Genomic DNA, 19,337 nt, shown 5'->3' with positions numbered 1-19,337 from the left:
AAAATAATTCTAAACATGCAATATATAATTGCACATTTTTTCAATTTACTAGTCAAAGTAAAGAAGACATCAATAACTTTGAAGCATTTTTTCCTTTAAGAACGGAGCACCAGCTTGATTTAGTATGTATATCAAACTAATATTTTTGGAAGAATAAAAATGGAGGACCAGCTATATTAATATGTATTTCAAACTAAGATTTTTGGAAGAACAAAATAACTTTGAAGTTTTTTATTTTCAAAACGTAGCACCAAATAGATTTAATATATATTTCAAAATAATATTTCTTCGATTGTCTGCAGTAAAAAAAATCTAAACATGCAATCAGCTTTTGCATATTTCTTCAGCTCACTAGTGGGAGTAAAAAGGACCCAAGCAACTTTGAACCGTTTTTTATGTTTTAAAAACGGAGCACCAACCAGATTTAATATTTATTTCAAACTGATATTTTTGGAAGAATATAAAAATATAATAAATGATGCAACATTACATGCACCAAGTTAAAAACCATAAGCTCTATATAAACTGCACTCTAGTTAAGTAATTACATTGGGTTTGTTGTGAAAAAATGGAAAGCGGTATAAATTTATGAATGCTACAGGATTACTATGCAGAAGACTACTTGTCATATTAATGGATGAGTTTTTATAGGCACCCAATATGTAGCATCTGATGTATTTGCTTTTTTATTGTTCAACTTTCTGAAATATTTAAGGTGTGAACCCACCCTAAATAACTAGGTTATGGTTTGCAGGGTGGTTTGTCTTCCTAAATATGGGGAATCTATATTATCTTTAATATGTAGAGAATCTATGAAATGAGAAGGTCAAAAAAATCAACCAAGTATGATTATTTGTGTTCCATGCAAACGTATTAGAGATAATGAATTTTTCTTGTCATTTTTCCATAACAGTATATGGTAATATTTTTTTTGATGGTTTCTTAACCAGTTCATATAATTTCCTATATAAATGGAAATTTCCACCTAATTCGGAAGACCTCAAATGCAAAGCAGTTTTAAACAAGGGTTGAGCTCATGTTAGCTGCTATCAGAGATTCCAGTGCTTAATGTCAAGAGAGCTCTAGTTTAATGTTCATGTTCAGCAATAAAATGATTTAGGGTTAAAATTGATCTTTTTCTAAAATTAGCCGAGTATAGTGGATACTCAACTTTTAGTGTTATTCCGTTAGTGATTGTTGTGAGAGAATAAGAATATACTAGAAGACAAAAGCATCAGCTTGTTTTATTACGACGGTCATGGTGTGCTACTGTCGGTTCAGGTTCGCTTCAGCTTCCTCTCTGCTGGAAATGGTTGGAGTGCTTGCCTAGGGCAGCTGGAGGGGCTTAGGGCTCTAGGAGAAAGCCTTGGTTCAATTGGGACGGAAGGATACCGGCGACGATTCTCTTGGAGCTGCCGCCGAAGGGTTCCTTCTCTCCACTAGATCGTGGCTTGTTGGTTCGATAGTTGTCGTGGTGGTTATTGGTGTGGCCGAACTTTTCCCGGGGTCTGGTGGGGCTGGTGTGAGTGGCTCTCGGCGAAAGCCCTTCTTGAAGGTGTATTCGAAGAGCTCGCCCACACATCTCCGGATTGTAATCATATTTGTGGTGGAGTTCGAGTTGGCCGATATCGTCATGGTTGTGGGGATTTTACACGATTGTCCCTTAATCAATCGCGTGGTCGGGTTTTTCTTTGGCATGGTTGTCCCTTGATCATCATACGATGTAGGTTTTCGGCCTAGTTTCCCTTACAAACTAGCCACTCTGTTTTTTGTTTTTCTATCTTGATGAAAATTGGCAGTGCTGCTGGTTTGCACGTCAAAAAAAGAAGGAGAAAACATATCATCCTCACTTGCACCAAATTGAAAAAACCATAAGCTTCGTGTGTATTTTACAATGATAAAATAATTACATTGGGCCACTTGACCAAAGGTTTTTTTCATCAATAATAACAGCAAAACCCAAGGTAATTAGTTTTGGTGGGCCTCCAAGCCACCAAATTGAGCACACTGTCATCTCAAAAGGAAATGATCTATGTGCGTCATGCCCTTCCATTAGGCACATCTACTACTACAAAATACCCCTAAAAAAGCTACTATTACAAAATCACCTTAAAAAAACTACTACTACAAAATATGGATTAATGTCTTCATCCAATCCAGGAAGAAAAAAAGAGAGAAAAGAGAACCTAAAGTAGTAGTAAGTACACACACAGATATTAATTGCTGTCCGGCAAAAACCCGGGAATAGAGGGAGAGGAGCGCTAGTAGCCGACGCAGTCCACCGCCATGGTGCCGGCATCCAAGAACTGGTGGAACGTGTACCCAGCGGTTGCGGCGTCATGGCCGCACTCGCCGTGATCGACGTCGCTGCCACACAGATCGTCACACGGCGGTTGGTTCAGGTCGAGCCACAGCCCGCGCTTGATGCCGCCTGCGCTGCCAACAACCACAACGGCGTTGCTATTGTCATTAGGGTTGTTGGTCGTTATCGCCGGCCGCACCGCCGTGACGCCATGGCCTCCAGCAACCATGGCACGGTGACGCCTCATGTGGCCGCCGAGCGCCTGGCCAACGGCGAACTCAAGGCCGCAGATGGAGCAGCCGTGCATCTTGGGCTTGAAATCGCCGTCGCCATCCAGACGTGGCTTCTTGTGGCTGGCACGGTGCCCGCCCAGCGCCTGGAACGACGGGAACACGCGGTCGCACGTCTTGCACACGAACGCGCGCTCTGGAGCGCGGTCGCCGCGCGCGGGCATCGGCATCGCCTGCTCCCGTGATACGAGCAGCAGCACGCGCGCCATCTCCCTCTCCTCGAACGCAAATCTCTTCATCATTGCACCTCACTGGATGAAAAAGAAGCAGCACAGATGGACAAATGGATGAAGAAGAAGAAGCAGAGATGGACAAATGGATGAAGAAGAAGGCATCGGACTGCATCTGAATTTATAGACAAGGAACTAAGCCATAAAGTAACCAGCCAGTAGCAAGGCAGCAGTGACTCTAACCATCTCTGCATGAGTTTCTGATTAAACAAACAGCACAAGCTACCCCTACAACAAGACCAAGAAGCATCTGCCGCCTTCTGCAAGTGCACGTAACGCGGCGCCATGGAAGTATTGAACTATGATGCACCTCTTCTTTTCTCTTGGGCTAGCTAATGGATAAATATGCAGCAGCTAGCAGTAGCAGACGATCGTGCATGATGATGATGATGCATGATGCAGGCGGCCAATTAGATTCTGGGTCAACTGTTCCCTCTTCTAGAAACATGTCCCGTTCCAGAGAAACTGAGAAAACAAATTCAGTATCCAATATGAATTTGGATAGACACCACTTGCAGATTCTTGCCAAGATTCAGTGAAGCCTGGCACAACAACAATCAAACTTCATTTCACAAAATGGAAGATGATACTACTGGAAACTAATTAAAATGGGATTATACTTTGTGTTAGTGAGGATTGCCATGCACTTTTCCTGGAACTTGGTGGGCCCACCAAGCTACCTAAGTAGTACTCCCTCCGTCCCAAATTACTCGTCGCTGAAATGGATGTATTTAGAACTAAAATACATCTAGATACATCCATACGTGCGACAAGTAATTCGGAACGGAGGGAGTACGTTGCACGGTAATTGCGTTTGAGCCCAGGCTCATCTGCTCCCCATGAATAGATCCTGCAGAGCTTACTTGTGTTAGGTCCATGAGTTTGGCCGTGACTCATGAATGACTAGACCAACATCGCAATCTGGAAAGACAATTATGCTTCATGAATAATTAGTTGCTGCTTGATGAATGATGAGCTCATTCATGAAACGCCTCATCGCTGTCCCAAGTAGCCACATGAAACAGTATCTTGAATCTGATACGTAGCTTGTGCACTCACTCAGTAACCAACAATGCTGGCTGGCAGTACGAAGAAAAGGCCTCTTCCAGTTTGTGGCTTCATCCAGCCGAAAAGCCACCTTAATTAAAACTACTGTTAAATAACCATCGGAGTAGTAGTAATACCTAGCCGGATCTATATGTATTATCTGGCCCGTACCAAGCTGCACATCTTAACCTAATTTTATGCGCTTTCCAGAAGTTGTCTGTGCTCAAAATTAACTTCTACAAGAGAGCATTTCCGTAAAAGAAATTCTACGTCAGTTTTTATTCCTGGTGAAGACTCTTTCACTGCAAATTCAGAATTTGTCCCTTCAAGTATCTGAGTTTTCCTATCCACTTTCCATTCTGAAATGTATTATCTGAGTTTCCATTCTGAAATGACTCTTCATATCCATGGTGAACCAAAATTAATTTGGTTTTGGATGGACTTGGTTGGGATACACTCCACTTTCTAGACAATATTTACGCCTTCTCAACCTGGCGAGAACAAAATATACGTAACTACGGCACACGCCATAAGCACTGCTCCCTGAGTAGTTCCATGAAACCTTTGCTCCATTTATACAATCTGGTCACAGGATTGCTCTAGTGCATTTAACCGTGAACAACACCAGTGTAATCTTCGTCAAAACGGGGCTTTCTACACGAAATTACTCTGGCATGCCGAGAAAGTTTCCAGAGTTCTATTTCCCATGAACAAGGTTTCTTTTAAGGTACAGGTAGGGCTTTATTAGCCACCATCTTTGCATGGCATCGACGTCACTTAGTCTGTTAGACAGTTCATGCATCATGCAGCATGCAGCTTTGCACTGGTTTGGTAATTGGTAGCATGTGTGATGTGTGAGCCTCTGGACCATACCCATCTCAAGCCAAACCTGCAGCTGAGTTGAGCCTGATCTAGCTCCCTTCGACGTTAGCAGCCAGCAGTTTATTAATCACCTGGAGCATGCTTGAACAGCTTCAGTTTTCTGCATACGTATGTACACCACCATTATTAATCATATATATAAAGCCGCAAGGAGAGTTGCAATGCAAATTTGCTTCTTGACTAACACTTGTTTAACCTTGAGCAAGAAGGTATACTTATTTGCATGCACACATGAGAAGCACTACGTACTATGGACTAAACTAAACTAGCTAGGAAAATTCAGGCCTCAAGATTCGATCGCTTTAGTATAGTAAGTAACAGTTCTACGCGCTTCTCCTTGGTGGTGGAGTCACCAAGGCATCAATTCTTGTGTTAGAAATATTTAGGGATGCTTTGCATTTGTCAACATTTGTGTGCTCATGACAACCTCATCAAGCATTACATGATTAAGGGGAATAACAGCTTTCTTTACTAGTACATGCAATTACCTAGCGACGGGAGAAGGGTAGGATAACTACTACACTCACCCGGTATCGAATTATTTTTAGGAATCTGTCAAACACTGTTTCATGGAATATCAATTCTTCATATCCCACAACGTGTCCATTCCTGACTAATATGGAGACAAAATGTGAGTTATCTGCCAAAATAAATAGAATAAAGTCAGAAAGTATTATTTTTTTAGAGACCAGGTCTCAACTATATATGTATACCATAGCACATTTAAAAAAATTTTGCTCAACTAATATCCACGATAAGAAAAAACTAGCGAATCATTTATTTCTTTAAACTGGTGTCATCACTGAATATTGTCTCCGTAAAATGGTGTAAAGAAATGGCCTAAGGTCAAATATATATCCTTCCACCACATATACTAATCCTACATAACTATTAATGATAATTAATTCATGAAGATTTAGCCAAATTATCTAACCATTAATATGTTTTGAACTATGTATTAACTCTCATTCACATTATTCAACATAACTTTATTCTTGAGACAAGACATGCATAAGCCATGTGTCATTGTGGAACTATCCATATATTACCGAAAAAGGCTTTCGCCCTGCTTTATATTATAAAGCCAACCGCACAACAAGCATCCAACAAGGTCCAACACACACACACGCACACACATACGGAGGTCCATAGGAACAAATAGTACACGAAAGGGTCAATGCTGAGGGCACAGCACAACAAGCCCTAAACCCAAAACACACACGCCACAAACCACATAACCGCCAGGCGGTCTAGTCAGGCTCAGGTGGAGGAGGCGGCAGCGGGGGAGCCACGCGGAGCGCCATCGAGCGAAGATCGGGGGAGCCACTCGGTCCTAGGGGCGGCTAAGAGGCCGCCAAAGCTGTAGGTAACCACACAATTTGAAGATTGCGTCAGTCGCACGACGGAGGGGCACCTTCTGAATAACAAGCTTATTTCGAATGTTCCAAAGCGTCCAGGCGAGAACCCCAATGCACAACCATCTAATATGGCGGTAGCGAGCAGGGCAGGCGTTAAGCTCGGCAAGCAGGTCGGGAAAGTTGGTATTACACCACTGTCCGCCAACCGTTTCGCGGAAGCAGGCCCAAAGGAACTGGGCAGAGTGGCACGAGAAAAAGATGTGGTTAGCATCCTCAATCGTGCCACAAATGGGGCACATCCCATCACCCGGGCCATTACGCTTGAGGACCTCAACCCCAGAGGGGAGGCGTCCACGGATCCATTGCCACAGGAAGATCCTGATCTTCAGCGGGAGACGTATGTCCCAGATTAGGCTAAAAGGTTCTGGGGCCGTCGAGGGAGCAATGATGCCGTACAGGGACTTCGTGGAGAAACGTCCAGAGGGCTCGAGGCGCCAGGACAGAACATCCCGGTCCTCCGCCACGTCCATCGGCATAGGTGCGATGTCTTGGAGGAGGGAGTCCCAGGCGGCCACCTCAAGGGGGCCAAAGGGGCGCCGGAAGGCGAGACGCCCTAAGTCAATAAGGGCCGTCTCGACAGAGACCCGAGGGTCAGCCGCAATGGCAAAAAGTTCTGGGAAACGCGCCGCCAGGGGGGCGTCCCCAAGCCAGCGGTCGAACGAAAACAAGGTCGAGGCTCCAGAGCCAACTGAGATGGATGTGCCGATGCGTAGTACGGGCAGAAGCTGGATCACGGACTGCCAGAACTGGGAACCACCCGTACGTTGGCAAAAGGCAAGAGGTTGGCCACGGAGGTACTTATTACGGATGATGGAGAGCCAGAGGCCTCCCTCCCCATTGGCAATACGCCACAGCCATCGGGTCAGGAGGGCAATGTTCATGCGTCGGGAGGACAGGATCCCAAGGCCCCCTGGTCTTTGGGTTTGCAGATGTCGGGCCAGCTCACCATATGGTACTTCTGCTTGTCGCCCTCGCCAGCCCAGAAGAACCTCGACTGGTATCTGGCCACCTCCTGATGGAGGGTCTCATGCAGGCTGTAGAAGCTCATGAGAAACCAGAGAAGGCTAGCCAGCGAGGAGTTGATTAGGATCACCCTGGCAGCCTTCGACAGCCAGCGTCCCCTCCAGGGTTCGACCCTGTGCTACATCCTAGTCACCGTCGGGCGAAGATCCGCGACGGTGAGTCTGGAGTCACTAATGGGCACCCCTAAGTAGGTGGTGGGGAAGGTGCCCAGGCGGCAGTTAAGCCGGTCCGCAATGGACAAAGCTTCGTCCGGGGGGTAGCCGAGGACCATCACTTCGCTCTTGTCGAAGTTGATGGTGAGTCCCGACATCTGTTGGAAACACAGGAGGAGGAACTTCAGGTTGGCGATGTCGGACGCGGAGCCCTCCACCATGACAATGGTGTCGTCCGCATATTGGAGGAGGGAGACCTCTCCTTCGTCCACAAGGTGGGGGACAACGCCTCGGATATGGCCGCAGGCTTTGGCCTTATCAAGGATGACCGCAAGGGCATCGACAACCATGTTAAAGAGGAACGGGGAGAACGGGTCACCCTGGCGAACCCCACATAAGGTGGGGAAGTAAGGCCCGATCTTGCCGTTAATGTTGACCGCTGTCCGGCCGCAGGTGACGAGTTGCATAACCCGTGTCACCCAGCGGTCGTCGAAGCCCTTCCGAAGCAATACTTCCCGAAGGAAGGGCCAGTGGACCGTGTCGTAGGCCTTGTGAAAGTCGAGCTTAAGGAACACTGCGCGGTGGTGCTTGGATCGAACTTCATGGAGGACTTCGCCGACGTCGGTGCCTCCCCCCGGATCCCCCCCGATGGACCCCCCTGGGGCAGATGCGCCGCCGCCTCCCGCCTCCCCCCCGGCTCCCTCCCCAGCCCCGGTTGACGACGCGCCGACCCCGGATCCGCCGGCCCCGGACCCGCCCTCTCCTCAGGCGGGGTCTGGTGCCCGTATGATCCCTCCGGCGCTTGCTTCCCCGACTCGTCTGCTGCTGGTGGCCTCCGAGGAGGTGGTCACCCCCGTCGCCTCCCACCCGCCTCGGTCGGTGCCCTACGTCAAATTGTAATCATATGTACTAGAATATCTACATGTATAATTATGTGGAGAATTCGGCTTGTAACAACAGCTGGCAAGTTAAGATATCCTTGCTACTATAACAAGCAATTCATATAGAATAATAGCTAATGGGCGCTACATCAAGATAACTTGTTAAAAGAAGGAAAAAGAACACCTAGGCAATGTTCTCATCATCAAAAACAGCTTAATATATATTTTGTTTAAATAATACAGTACCAGCTAGCTAGCCTTGATAGTGCACCAAATTTCCGTTTTGATATGCATTTCAAAGTTCAAGAAGTTTATCCTGAAACTCAAACTATGGTGCTAGGTCCAACTTGAACCTAAACTACGAAACAATACATATTACCCTAAACTTTCTAAAAATTGTTCCGTTCCAACATAACTTTGTTTGGATAGTATTTTGGCATTTTGGGGTATTCGAAAAATGTGAAAACAATTCATAAATTTAACAAATGCCACGAGATCTAGGAATTGTGAGTAGTAGTTTATCTAAAAAATATGACCATTTATGTCATGTGCAGAAACAACAAGAGATATAGATTCCTTTTATTGTATGTAGAATATGAATTTTCATATTTTTTGGATGACTTTATGCATGCTCCCAATTCTTAGATTTGTCATGTTTCATGTTTTTAATTCATTTTCTTGCAAATCCTTACGTGTAACTTCTTCCAAAAATATTCCTAAAAATCCAAAGATATTTAGGATATACATAATTAATGCTAAATATGGAAACTTGGAAAACCAAACAACTAACATGATTTTTTCCCATGGAAACACACAAGATAAAAAACTTTTCTTGATTTTTTTAGATGACATAATATTTATAATTTTTTAATGAATTTTTGCAGATTATCGTGTCATACCATTTTTTTAACGTATGGAACCTACCACCCTTTTTAGAAGGCCACAAATACAATCAACTGTTCCAAATCAGGTTTGAGTTCCTGTTAATTTTTTTTAGTATCACAGGGGTTATTGTTGATAGTGTTATATATAGTTCTCGAATATGGACCACACAATAGTTTATGGTTCATAGTGGAAGTTTATTCAAATCTTTTTCGTAATCATCAACACCATACTAAAAGAGGCAACTGATAAACCACAAGCCACTTTTCATAACCATGCTTTAGTTGATTTTAAACAGCTTTAGAATTTTTATTTTTTACTGTGGATAGTTCAGAGCTCATGGTTCATTTGACGTTTTGGACCACATGACAATTTATATTCAAAGTGGAAATTTATAAAAAAACAAATTAGTTTGGTAATACTGAGCACATACTAACAGAGGCAAGATAATATTGAGCCACTTGACCAAAAGTATTTTTCATCAATAATAACCGGACAAATAATAACTGGAAAACCTGAGGTAAATAGCTCTGGTGAACCTCCAAAACCACCAAATTAAGCACAAAATTAATTATCAAAAAGAGATGATTTATGTGCTATGTCATGCCTCCCATTAGGCACCCATCTAGTGCTACAAAATATGGATTTATCGTGCACGAAAAAAGATTGAAACAAGTTACTACCAAAGCACACTAAATCATCATGAAAAAACAACTAATTAACTAGAAGAGATCCTAAAAGTGGAAAGGAATTTAGGGCATATAGAATTAATGCTAAAACGTAAAACATGAAAAATCAAGCAACTAGTATGATCATTTGTGTTCCATGTAAACACACAACTAAACACAATAGATAATGAAATTCTCCTGATTGCTTCACATGACATAAATAGTCATTTTTTTGGACGAATTTGTGCAGACTATCAAGTTATAGTGTTTCCCAAATATATGGAATATTTTGCCTTTCTGAAATGCCTCAAATGCAAGCCACTCTTCAATACTAGGTCTGAGTTCATGTTAAATGGTTTTAGAATTTTCTGGGTTTAATGTGGTCGACAGTTGCATAGTTCACGGCTCAATTTGGACCGAACAATAATTAATGGTTCAAAGTAGACAATTTAAAAATATCATTCTGTAGGTAATAATGAACACCTACTAAAAGAGGGAAGATGACATGGGGCACCAATTGATAAATCACAAGCTCTATATATACTTTACTACAGTTGGATAATTACATCTTGAGCCACTTGACCAAAGGTTTCTTTCTCAATAATAACCGGACAAATAATAACCGGAAAACCTGAGGGAAATAGCTCTGGTGAGCCTCCAAAGCCACCAAATTAGGCACAAAATTAATCATCTCAAAGAAATGATTTATGTGCCGTGGGACGCCTTTCACTGGGCACTCATCTACTGCTACAAAGTATGGATTTATCCATGCATGAAAAAGGAAAAGAAAAGGGGTAAAAAAAAAAAGAGAAGTTACTGCCAAAGTACACACAGGAAAATATTGTACTATCCGGCAAAAACCCGGCAACGGAGTGGGAGAGATCGTGTTGCTAGACGCAGCCAACCGCCATGGTGCCGGTATCCAGGAACTGGTGGAAAGTGTACCCAGCAGCAGCTGCGTCGTGGCCGCACTCGTCGTCGCTCTCACTGCCGGCTCCGTACTCGTCGCAAGGTGGATGGTTCAAGTCGAACCACAGCCCGCGCTTCATGCCGACAACAGCGTCGTCGCCGCTTTCGCTGTGCTTCTTGATCACTGCTGTCGGTGGCGTCATGGCCATGACGCCACCGCCTCCGCCTCCGCCCACGGCCATGGCACGGTGACGCCGCATGTGGCCACCGAGCGCCTGGCCGATGGCGAACTCCAGCCCGCAGACGGAGCATCCGTGCAGCTTAGGCTTGAGGTCGCCGCCGTCGTCCAGCCGCGGCTTCTTGTGGCTGGCCCGGTGCCCGCCCAGAGCCTGGAACGACGGGAACACACGGTCGCACGTCTTGCAGACGAACACCCGCTCCGGGGCGCGGTCACCGTGCACCGCCACCGGCATCGGCATGGGCATCGCCTGCTCGCGCGAAACGAGCAGAAGCATGCGCGCCATCTCCTTCTCCTCGAAAGCAAATCTTTTCGTCATTCCTCTGAACCCAACTGCTTGATCTCTAAAACTCTGAAGATGAAGAAGCTGATGAAGAAGAAACGCATCAAGCCGCACTTGTATTTATAGGCCATTTGCACTATAAACAAATCACCCAGTAGTAGCTAGGCAGTAGTGACACTTAATCTAGTATATGTTTCTCCGGTTAAAGAAATGCACAACTTGGCCCTAGAGATAGATGAAGAGGGAAGCAACGGCGGCGTCGAGTATCTCCTCGACGCCGCTGCTTAGATGCAACCATGCAAGTGGTTCGAGATCGAGCCGCTCTAGAGCCACACGCGACGCGTCACGAGCTCAGTGCATCCCTTGGATTAACAGAAAATATATGTAGCATGATGATGCACGTACCTGTGCACGGCCGCTTCAGTAGTTCAGTTCAGATCAACCAGATGGGCTTATTCAGGTTTGACCTGTGCACATGACTCATTAGGGCCTTTATATATTCTCAAGGTCAACAGTTTCCTCCTCTAGAGACCTGTCTGGTTTTGGAGAGGCTGAAAATTTTCAAGAGCGGTACCCCCCCCCCCCCCCCCCCCAAGCCCCCGCGTCGCTCCCAGGGGCGACTCAGGTGGCGAAACCCTAGCCGCCACCCAAGCCCCCTCCCTCCCCTCCCTCCCCTCGCCGCCGCCGGAGGATGCCGGCAGGCGAAGCTCACGTCGGTGCACGGCGGCGGCGGGGCCCTTGTTCGCGTGCTCGCGCGCAGGTGTTGGGCGCGCTGGAGCGGCGGGAGCGTGCGATGGCGCGGCGGACGGCGGTCTGCGCGCAGTGGAGGTCGAGATGGCGCGGCGCGCGCGCGCGGTGAAGCTGCCTGGCGACGGCTGGCCGCTGCAGCGAGCGGCAGAGCTGCAGGCGCCCAGATCTGGGCCGCGCGGGCCCGCCCTAGCCTGCGTCAACCACTCTGCCCCTGCCCGCCCTAGCCCGCGTCAACCACCCTTGTCCTTCCTTCCACCCTTCCCGGCCGCCGCCAGTGGTCGCCGTTGGGTTGGTGAGCACACGCGCGACAACCCTGACGGTTGCTGCGATGCTGTGCCCCGGCGGACCCTGGTGGCGGAGGCTGCGGGCCGGCGCAGCGGCGGCACGATGCAGGTGACTGCTGTCGCCTGCTGGACGCGCTCCCGGCGGTGGCCGGCCTGCTGGCGCTGCGCTGGCCGGTGCCCACTTCTGCGACTGTCGACGTTCTTAGGCTTCCCTCCTCCATGTGTGTCTGTCTTCTCCGGCGTTCTTTGCCATGTCCAGTCTGAATCTGCATCTGAGGTCCTTGCTCATGGGTCGGGGCGAAATCCCCGCGCGGCGATGGCCTGCGCTGTCAACGGCGACACCCGAGGGTGCCGTCACCTCCTTGGAGGCGTTGGCACGACCCTAACCGGACCTCCTCCTAGAGCACCGGGAGAAATCCTAGGTCCGGCCTCCCAGACCGGGCAGCGGCGGCGTCTCAACGCCGTTACCCTCTTGATGGCGCTGCTTTGGCTGCATGTGGAGTTTGATGCAGCAGATGGTGGCTGGTGATGCATCGCTCTGGCGTCGACGGCTGCACAGGGAGCAGGTCGCAACGTATGCCAGCGTCAGCGCTCCCCCAACGAATGTTGCGCCAGTTCCTATCGGGCCCTGCCTTTCACCCGCCGACTCCTAGGCACATGGGTGTGTGGTACGTTGGTCTGGGCAGTCCTGGAGCTGCAATCGTCCCTGGTGGTGTCTAGCAATGGCGGTGATGCTGCCTGTTGCTCCGAGTCTCGGCGCCTCGCTGGAGTGGCTGGGCGAGGCCTAATGTCGTTGTGTGTTGTAGTTGAGGGCACATCCTTACCTAGTTGTAGTCGCTTGGCGAGGACGGTCGTGTGTGTGTGTGTCCCTCCTTCCTGGAGGTTGTACCCCCGATGTCTTCCTGTTCAATGCAATGAAACGCAAACTCCTTTGCGTTTTCTCGAGAAAAAAAATTCAAGAGCAGAATCTTTGAAATGTGGTAGGAAGGATATCAAGTTATCAACAAGTGCACTGCATATCAGAAAGCAAAAAAGGATCAGTTGAGAACTGAGATGATGAGATTATGACATGGTACTTTGTGTCTACACTTATTCTTTTTTGTGTGTGTGTGTAGATTATGACGGCATGGTACTTTGTGTCAACGAAGATCCCATTTTTCTTTTCTTGGGATAAATTGTGGCCCACTGAATCCTGCGGAGTTTACTTGTGTCAGTCCCATCAGTTTTGGTGATGACTAACTAGGCTGATTAGTAGGGAAACCTGGAATGACAATTAAAATAGTATCACAACGATGATCGATAAAGATCGCCTTCTTAATGATGATCTTATCGAATATCTCATGCCTGCTCCAAATGCCACATGAAACCAGATCTCTTCTTGTTTTCCTTAAAAAAATTGTGAGGGCATCTAATACCTTTCGCACTTACTTGCAACACTGGTATAGTGTCACAGATGGCTCTTCCAGTCAAAAGTAGCCAGGCTAAGGTACCATCAAGTAGTGGCATCTGAGACTGGACATTAAACAAATCCAACTCTTCATGTTAAAATTAGCGGTTATCGACGATGATTGGTTCTCGGGGTTGCTTGCGTCCACACCGCACTAGCTGATTGGACTGAACTGATCAATAATTGCTGCTTGATGTCAGCAGGAAAGTAGCTTGGCTTAGTTGTGCATCCTCTACTTTCTAGTTTTATAATTTGCAACTTGAGTTAAATAGTGCCTTCTGTTGCTACTTCAGGACTTAGAGTTTGTGGCGTCTCGGTTTGTTCCACAGTGGGAGTGTTTGATGGGGATCAAATGGAATCTTGCCTCTTTTCACATTTAAGAGATAAGAAAGGTAATTTACTAAATGTAGATTCTATGCTATGGATCTCATCAGAACTCTTGGTTATGTGATGTCTAAACCTCTACCGACAGTAATTAGTACTTAAGGCTAAATTAAAGAGTCTTTGGGAAATCCATCACTGCTTCTCAGTACTTCAGATTCTTCATATTAGTAGTAGCACTGCTAGTAGTACACAGATGACAACGCACATTTTTTCGAATCTGTTCGCTGCGTCTCATAATGTTGGATGCAATGCAAAAGAATTCGCAAAGGCCAGTTGGCAAGATAGTCCTTTGTACACCCTCAAGCAACATGATCCCTCGGTGTCAACGATACGCTCAAGCCGGTATTATAAAAGGAGCAATTATTCTCTGCTCACCAACTGTCCAGTTGATATAGAAGACTCAGATAACTTGCTGAGCACACATTTGCCCGAGAAACAGAAATGGCCAATTTGCTGTTTGCTATACAGGTAGAGCTATTATCTAGACCTTGCCGATGATTGGCGTTTCGAGGCTGGAGTTCTATTCCTCTCGGCAACTTAAGCCCATTGGGTTAGTAATAATAATCACCCTGACAGCACATAACATGTTAACATAAGTTACTTCTGTGTCCCTCCCAAGTCTGAATCTGATCTTGAAGCTTGCGCTGCGTCTGCCGTTCCCCGCATAATTGAGCAAAGATACAACCTTGCTTCCCTCTCAGCATAAACAACAAGAACAGACCCGCTATTTGCCGCATAAAATGGTCAAAAGTAGAAGTTTGCTTCTTGGTTTGCCTCAAGATTCAGCAACATCTGAGATTCTCAAACTCCTGTATCATCATGTCAAACCTCTGCGGATTGTTTAACTGGCACACAGCTTTAGCGCCCAATGCTCTGAATTGCTTGTGTTGACTTGCTTGCTATGCTGGTTATATCTGATTTCTTGGTACCGCGGAATCAAAGCAAATGTTTGGTATCTTTGCGGTAATTGTTTTTTCACTTGGTGAAGCATGCCGGACACAACATACATCAATAAAACATAAATTGGAGAAGCAATGTCAACCATCATTTGTGAATAAAAAAAATACTAAAAAGGCGGTAAGAGCGATCGAGGCATCGAGCGGTTCCAGTTTTCTGCATCTACTTTTTTGAGTAAGCAGTGTGCTGACCACCGAATGCATAAGAATCTTCCAGGGAAGGGGCACTACTTTAGATACTGCTGACTGATTCAAAAGGTTAGCCAGTACACAATATGATATTAGGCGTGCGTCACCGCTTGAGATTGCGGTTTAGGGTCGCGAAGGGGCGGCATATTCCTTGATGATCCATGGGGGGCAGAATTAGCACCAGTAATGCAACCCCTTGCTACTTAAGAGCCAGCACACTCCTAATTTTCTGAAGAATAAGATTTGAGGGGTCAGGACAGCTATAGTTCTCATTGATTTTCTCCAAATCTTGAAATTTTGAACTGGACTGGCAAATCAGAAAACAATGACCTGCTATAGGCTAGGCAGTAGTGCCCTGTTCAGAACCCTAAGATACTATTTTGTTGATTCAGTTAGCTTGCCACGTTCTATCCACTTCATTTCTGTGGTGCAGTTCTACTCTGCACCAAATAAAATAAAATAAAATAACAAGTGTGGGAGTTTTAAAGCAACTGTGAGTTGTATAGTTGGGGCTAGTAGTGCTGTGATGCAGCTAAGCATCAGTGCAATTGTTTTATCCGTTGAAAGAGAAATATCTGATTAGCACAGCACAGAGGATAACAGAGATGCATGACTTTTTTTAGTAGAATCAGCCGTAAGCAAGGATTCCATAACCGGTTACAAGAAAATACCAGTTAATTATGAGCGGTAACCCTTTTGTTTGTACCGAATAGTTTCAGCAATCAAATTTAAACTCAAAATATGGGTTTCTGCTGTACTGTTCAGAATTCAGTTCCAAATATATTTTTTGGGGTGTGTTTGTGAACACAGTGCCTCTGATCTTTGTAGTGTTCGGAACTTCCAAAATAAATTCAAGTCATTCGAACTAGCTAATAGCTAAGATTAATAACTAATATCTGAGATTTTACAGATTTCCTATACTATGCCTATTTCTATTTGTTACATCTTTTCCGTTATGTAAGCCCACTTAGCTCAGAGGTCTATTTTCTCACAATCACAAGAAATTTGTCCCCCGCCATATTTTCTTCCTTTCTGTTTATCCACTACCACAGCTGAACCTAAACATACATCTATCATGGCATAAAATTTGAAACATAACATAGCATGAAAAACGGAACGAATCCAGTGCTAACAAGGAAAAATAGGACAAAATCACTGCGTGATTGGGATTAGCTAGTATTCACACAAGATTTTCCTCTTTTTTTTCTCGAGCTATGTTTTAAATTGAGATTTGAAATCTTGTAATGTTTGCAGAAATATGTATTTTCTACATCCATGATTTTTTTCGGAATTTTTGAACACATGTAAATAGTGCACCCCAAATACGCACCCGATATGTTCTTGGCACCCCAAATACGCTCTCCAGGAAAGGATCATGATCCTTCTTTTTTCTTTATGGCGGCTTAGGGTCCATCTCACCTCATTACAGCAAAGTGGAATTACGTGCAATGTTTACGAGGCGTCGATAACCCCACGGGTTAACCGAAACCGTCTACCCAAGTAATAATCCAGGGCAAAAACTATTCTTTTGCCCCGCCAATGGATTAAGAAGGCAATCGAAATTTGACAAACAACACAAATCATTGTCATGAACAAGCTGTTGCTGTCATGAGTGACAAACTGAAACTTGCTTTTCGAGAAAGAGTTCAGTCACTGTCAGAGAAAAGAGCAGCAGCGGGTTGCTGCGTTCAGGGCTGGAACTCACACAGTTAGAGCCTCCCTCCCTGCCTGGGAGAGGGAGAGAGAGCACTTTGCTTCTGCCTGGTTTTTCTAAGGCTCTTGTCGCCCTCGCCACATAGGTCGCTGCCGGTGTGATGCAGACGGCACTGCATCAAGTTGGAGTATCATGTATAGTTAGTGCAATGCACCTACATATACATACATGTCATATCACACACACAAATCAAGTGGACAGTAGTGATTGATTCAGTCAGCATCCAGTAGTAGCAATCACATTTATGTTGACATCCTATTGCTTTGTAAGATCTCACATTCTTATATTTCTGTTTGGTTCTCCATTTGAGTTAATGAAGCAATTCACACGTCAGCATCCAGATTGAGTAACAATCGAATATAACTGCTTCATAACACAGGCAAAATTTTCCACAAAAGATGAAGCACTCATAATTTGACAAGGGTAAATGGAAGATACAAAATGTGTCTACTGCATACAAGATTTCCCTGTAAAAAATGCGGGAAAACTCTTGCATTACTCAAATCCCACAGTCCATACAGTCAGCTTTTGCTAGCTCTAAAGAATCTATCGGACCAGAACCAATCCAGGTCATCGTTCTGCCATCTAATGTAGCAAATTTAGCTAAGATATCGCCAACCTTATTTTCATTGTGATTTACATGAGTAACACAAGAATCATGAACAATCATAATTAAGGTGCCTAATCTCTTTAACTATAGAAGAATAAATCTATCTATCAAGATTCGAAGCTTGAATCAGCTTGAGTGCGACAACAGAGTCCATTTCAATTATAATTGGTAAGTCACTCCTCTGAATGGCAAAAGACAGTCCTTTCATGCAAGCACAAAGATCAGCTTCAGGTGCTTCCTGGCGGGAGAAGAGTTGTCTACATGCTGAGTACATAATGCGACCTCTATCATCTCGCAGCACCATTCCAGCTCCAGTTGTGCCATCCTCTGCAAATGAACCATCAGTATTCAGTTTCACCCATCATAGCGTTGGCGGACACCACACGAGAGGGGGAACAGCATCCTTTATCACATGTTGTGTTTTCAAGACTGTATCATATGTCACTAGCGACTTCCCTTTAATCTTATCAGGGGTGAGATTGATCTTCATGCCTACCAACGGGTCTAAGTAGCTTACCAAAAACCTTATAGAAGCTTCCATGGGGGGTGCAGGTTTATGGTGCAACAATTTCCCGTTGTTCCGAATGGAGGCAAGATCAGGGAGGTTCCAGACATCCGACATAGTTGCTCACAACTCACGAGCATAAGTACCGCGACAAAGGGGGTGGAAATTATCCTCGGCCTCCATGGCACAAATCAGGCATATATCATCTATCTCCAATCCCCTAATGTGCTTCTTTTGCCAAGTTGGCAAGGCATTCATCGCAGCCTTCCACGCAAAGTTAACAATGACTAGAGACCAACATCACAATCTAGAAAGGCAACTATATATATGTGGTGCCTGCTTCATGAATAATGAGCTCATGCAAGAAATGCCTCAAGACCGTCCCAAGTAGCTGTTGGAAATATAGCATGTACTACAATTAATATAATTCCGAATTTATGTGATACTGATGACAAGGACAGATCTAACAGATTTATACATGCAATCACGTAGATGAAATCTAACAGAGTAAATGAAAACGACATGGACTGAAGTCCCACAACAAGATCACATAAAATATGACCGATCTCAAAGGATTTCTTACAGCGGGGTTGATGAAAAGATCGCAGTGCAGAGGGAGATGTCGATGGAGAGTTGATGATGAAGAGATCACAGTGCAGACGGACATGTCGACGGAGAGTTGATGATGAAGAGATCGCAGTGCAGACGGACGTAGTGGAGGAAGATGGAGCAGCCGTGCGGAAGCACTGCCTAGAAACTTTATCGCCCGGCTACCCGTGCAGGTCGCCGATGCCGGGGAAAGTCCGGAGACTACTGCTCTCCTCGCCCTGCTGCACGGCAGGGAGAGGATTGGCGAAGGTCGACGGCGGCGGCGCAGATGAAAATGGTTTAGGGTTGTGTTTTGCTCGAGTGTCTCTGTCGAGAAGGATGTCTCCCTCTTATAGACTTGGATGGATAATCCCCACGCAGCACGATCTGCCTATATCCTAGGATCTGCCCCCGGGATATCTCCATCATGAACGAACCTGTAATTGCACGTAAACGTGCGAGTCTATCCTCGGTTCGTGCGTGAGACAGACGCGGGTGGATAAGAGTAAAAACTGCGTGATGAAAATAACAAAAAATGCATTTTATCCACGGTCGCGCTCGCCCAAAGTCACAAGTCACGCGTAATTAAACGCAAATAAATGTGAAATGCGAGCGAGCACGGGCGCGTGTGTGGTGTACACTTTGCATCTTTAGTCATCCTAATCAAGAGAACCATGAAAGGCCCCCTTATATGCAGGTCAAACT

At 45.6% G+C, this 19,337-nt stretch overlaps 2 protein-coding genes and 1 pseudogene across 3 annotated transcripts; 1 reads left to right on the top strand and 2 right to left on the bottom strand.

Annotated features, from left to right (window-relative positions):
• Positions 1–2,261: 2,261 nt before the first annotated feature.
• Positions 2,262–2,834, bottom strand: LOC123163705 (zinc finger protein ZAT12-like). The gene has a single exon (XM_044581062.1). It carries the CDS (start codon positions 2,832–2,834, stop codon positions 2,262–2,264), a length of 573 nt encoding a protein of 190 aa, XP_044436997.1.
• A 7,519-nt stretch (positions 2,835–10,353) lies between these two features.
• Positions 10,354–11,743, bottom strand: LOC123163693 (zinc finger protein ZAT12-like). Of its 2 annotated transcripts, none has more exons than XM_044581057.1 (2): positions 11,611–11,743; positions 10,354–11,274 (listed from the first exon to the last, which is right to left on the bottom strand). In XM_044581057.1, the coding sequence occupies exon 2, from the start codon at positions 11,239–11,241 to the stop codon at positions 10,666–10,668; it is 576 nt and encodes a 191-aa protein (XP_044436992.1). In that variant the 5' UTR covers positions 11,242–11,274; positions 11,611–11,743; the 3' UTR covers positions 10,354–10,665. The 2 variants fall into 2 exon arrangements, with proteins under 2 accessions (XP_044436992.1, XP_044436984.1); XM_044581049.1 differs by having other exon boundaries at positions 10,354–11,289; positions 11,611–11,738.
• A 153-nt stretch (positions 11,744–11,896) lies between these two features.
• Positions 11,897–12,625, top strand: LOC123157226 (uncharacterized; annotated as a pseudogene).
• The last annotated feature ends 6,712 nt before the right edge of the window (positions 12,626–19,337 follow it).

Source organism: Triticum aestivum, chromosome 1D (genome assembly GCF_018294505.1).
Source record: "Triticum aestivum cultivar Chinese Spring chromosome 1D, IWGSC CS RefSeq v2.1, whole genome shotgun sequence".
In the NCBI taxonomy this organism is placed as follows: domain Eukaryota; kingdom Viridiplantae; phylum Streptophyta; class Magnoliopsida; order Poales; family Poaceae; genus Triticum; species Triticum aestivum.
This window is presented reverse-complemented; position numbering and strand designations above follow the sequence as displayed.

Excerpts from the sequence above, each read along its gene's own strand:
- LOC123163705 (XM_044581062.1), bottom strand. The coding sequence starts at position 2,834 with ATGATGAAGAGATTTGCGTTCGAGGAGAGGGAGATGGCGCGCGTGCTG.
- LOC123163693 (XM_044581057.1), bottom strand. The coding sequence starts at position 11,241 with ATGACGAAAAGATTTGCTTTCGAGGAGAAGGAGATGGCGCGCATGCTT.